This window comes from Chrysemys picta, chromosome 13 (genome assembly GCF_011386835.1).
Source record: "Chrysemys picta bellii isolate R12L10 chromosome 13, ASM1138683v2, whole genome shotgun sequence".
Classification (NCBI taxonomy): domain Eukaryota; kingdom Metazoa; phylum Chordata; order Testudines; family Emydidae; genus Chrysemys; species Chrysemys picta.
The window spans coordinates 15,453,297-15,454,780 of NC_088803.1; the positions used below are offsets into that span (position 1 = coordinate 15,453,297).

The 1,484-nt window shown below is 42.3% G+C and overlaps 1 protein-coding gene across 1 annotated transcript; it reads left to right on the plus strand.

Moving 5' to 3' along the window:
• Positions 1-218: 218 nt before the first annotated feature.
• Positions 219-1,175, plus strand: LOC103307222 (olfactory receptor 11A1-like). Its single transcript, XM_008177751.2, has one exon. The coding sequence runs from the start codon at positions 219-221 to the stop codon at positions 1,173-1,175; it is 957 nt and encodes a 318-aa protein (XP_008175973.2).
• The last annotated feature ends 309 nt before the right edge of the window (positions 1,176-1,484 follow it).

The following is a 1,484-nucleotide window of genomic DNA, read 5'->3' on the forward strand; positions in this document are numbered from 1 at the left end:
GGCCCTGCTCTTTGGGTGGGCTGTTGGGTTTCTGCATCCCAGTACCCTATGAAAGAAACATCTGCGTACGAAGCAGATGCTCATTTGAGAGAGACTATAAACCTTCACTTTGAATGTGTATGGTATCAAATGGAGGGAAGTGCACTGAGTTTAATTGTGCAGCAAATTCCTTAACTGATCATTACTTTTTCTCAATCACTAGTTGCATCACATGGAGAATGGAGAAAGCAGAAGGGGAAAATGAAACATCTATCACAGAATTCATCCTGCTGGGATTCGGGAATCTCCCTGCACTGCAAATTCTTTTCTTCTTGCTGTTTCTAGTGATCTACATAGTCACCATGACCGCAAATATGCTCATTGTTGCGCTAGTTGTGGCTGATCAGCACCTTCACACCCCCATGTACTTCTTTCTGGGGAATTTGTCCTGTGTGGAAATCTGCTACACCTCCACCATACTGCCCAGGATGCTGGCCAATTTCCTGACTGGAGACAAGACCATTTCTGTGACAGGCTGCATTGTGCAATTTTATTGGTTTGGTGTTTTAGTGACTGTTGAGTGTTATCTGCTAGCTTTGATGTCTTATGATCGATACTTAGCGATATGTAAACCTTTGCACTATGCAGCCCTTATGAATGGTAGGTTTTGTATGCAGCTAGCAGCTGGATCATGGCTAAGTTCATTCATTGTTCTTACCATATTAATATGTTTGGTGTCACAATTAGTCTTCTGTGGCCCCAATGAAATTGATCATTTCTTTTGTGATTTCACCCCCATGATTAAACTCTCCTGCAGTGACACCAATATGGTTACCCTGGCGACCCTCATATTCTCCTCCATAGACATTGTTTCCCCTTTTATTTTGACCCTGACATCTTATGTTTATATAATCTCCACCATCCTGAGAATCCCTTCCGCCACTGGGAGGCAAAAGGCATTTTCCACCTGCTCCTCCCACCTTATTGTGGTTACAGTTTTCTATGGCACCCTAATGATTGTTTATATATTACCCAACACTGGTTCACTGAGAGCCCTGAACAAAATTTTTTCTATCCTTTACACTGTCTTGACACCCCTGATCAATCCCCTCATCTACAGCCTGAGAAACAAAGATGTCAAGGAGGCCCTGAGACGAGCTCTCCGGAAAGGTAAGGTGTTCAGACAGGGTGATTGAAATGGCAATAAGTCTATTCACTGGTCACAAATGAACCATCTAGGTGTCCCAGGTTCCTGTCAGCCAAGGCATCCTGCATTATAGCAAGAAGATAGTGAGGATTTTTTAGAGTTCTATATTCCATTAAGTTGCATTGATTTAAATGTATTCATGTCAATAGGGCCAGATTCTCAGCTGGTGTAAATTGTCACAACTTCATTAATTTTTATTCCCAATGTTATTTCTGTTTCTCTGACACTGGCAACAGTGGTTATCCTATTGCAATGAGAAGAAGGAAGACTGGGTAGCTACGGTGTGAATGAGTGAGAT

Coding starts and splice junctions, on each gene's coding strand:
- LOC103307222 (XM_008177751.2), top strand. CDS start 219: ATGGAGAAAGCAGAAGGGGAAAATGAAACATCTATCACAGAATTCATC.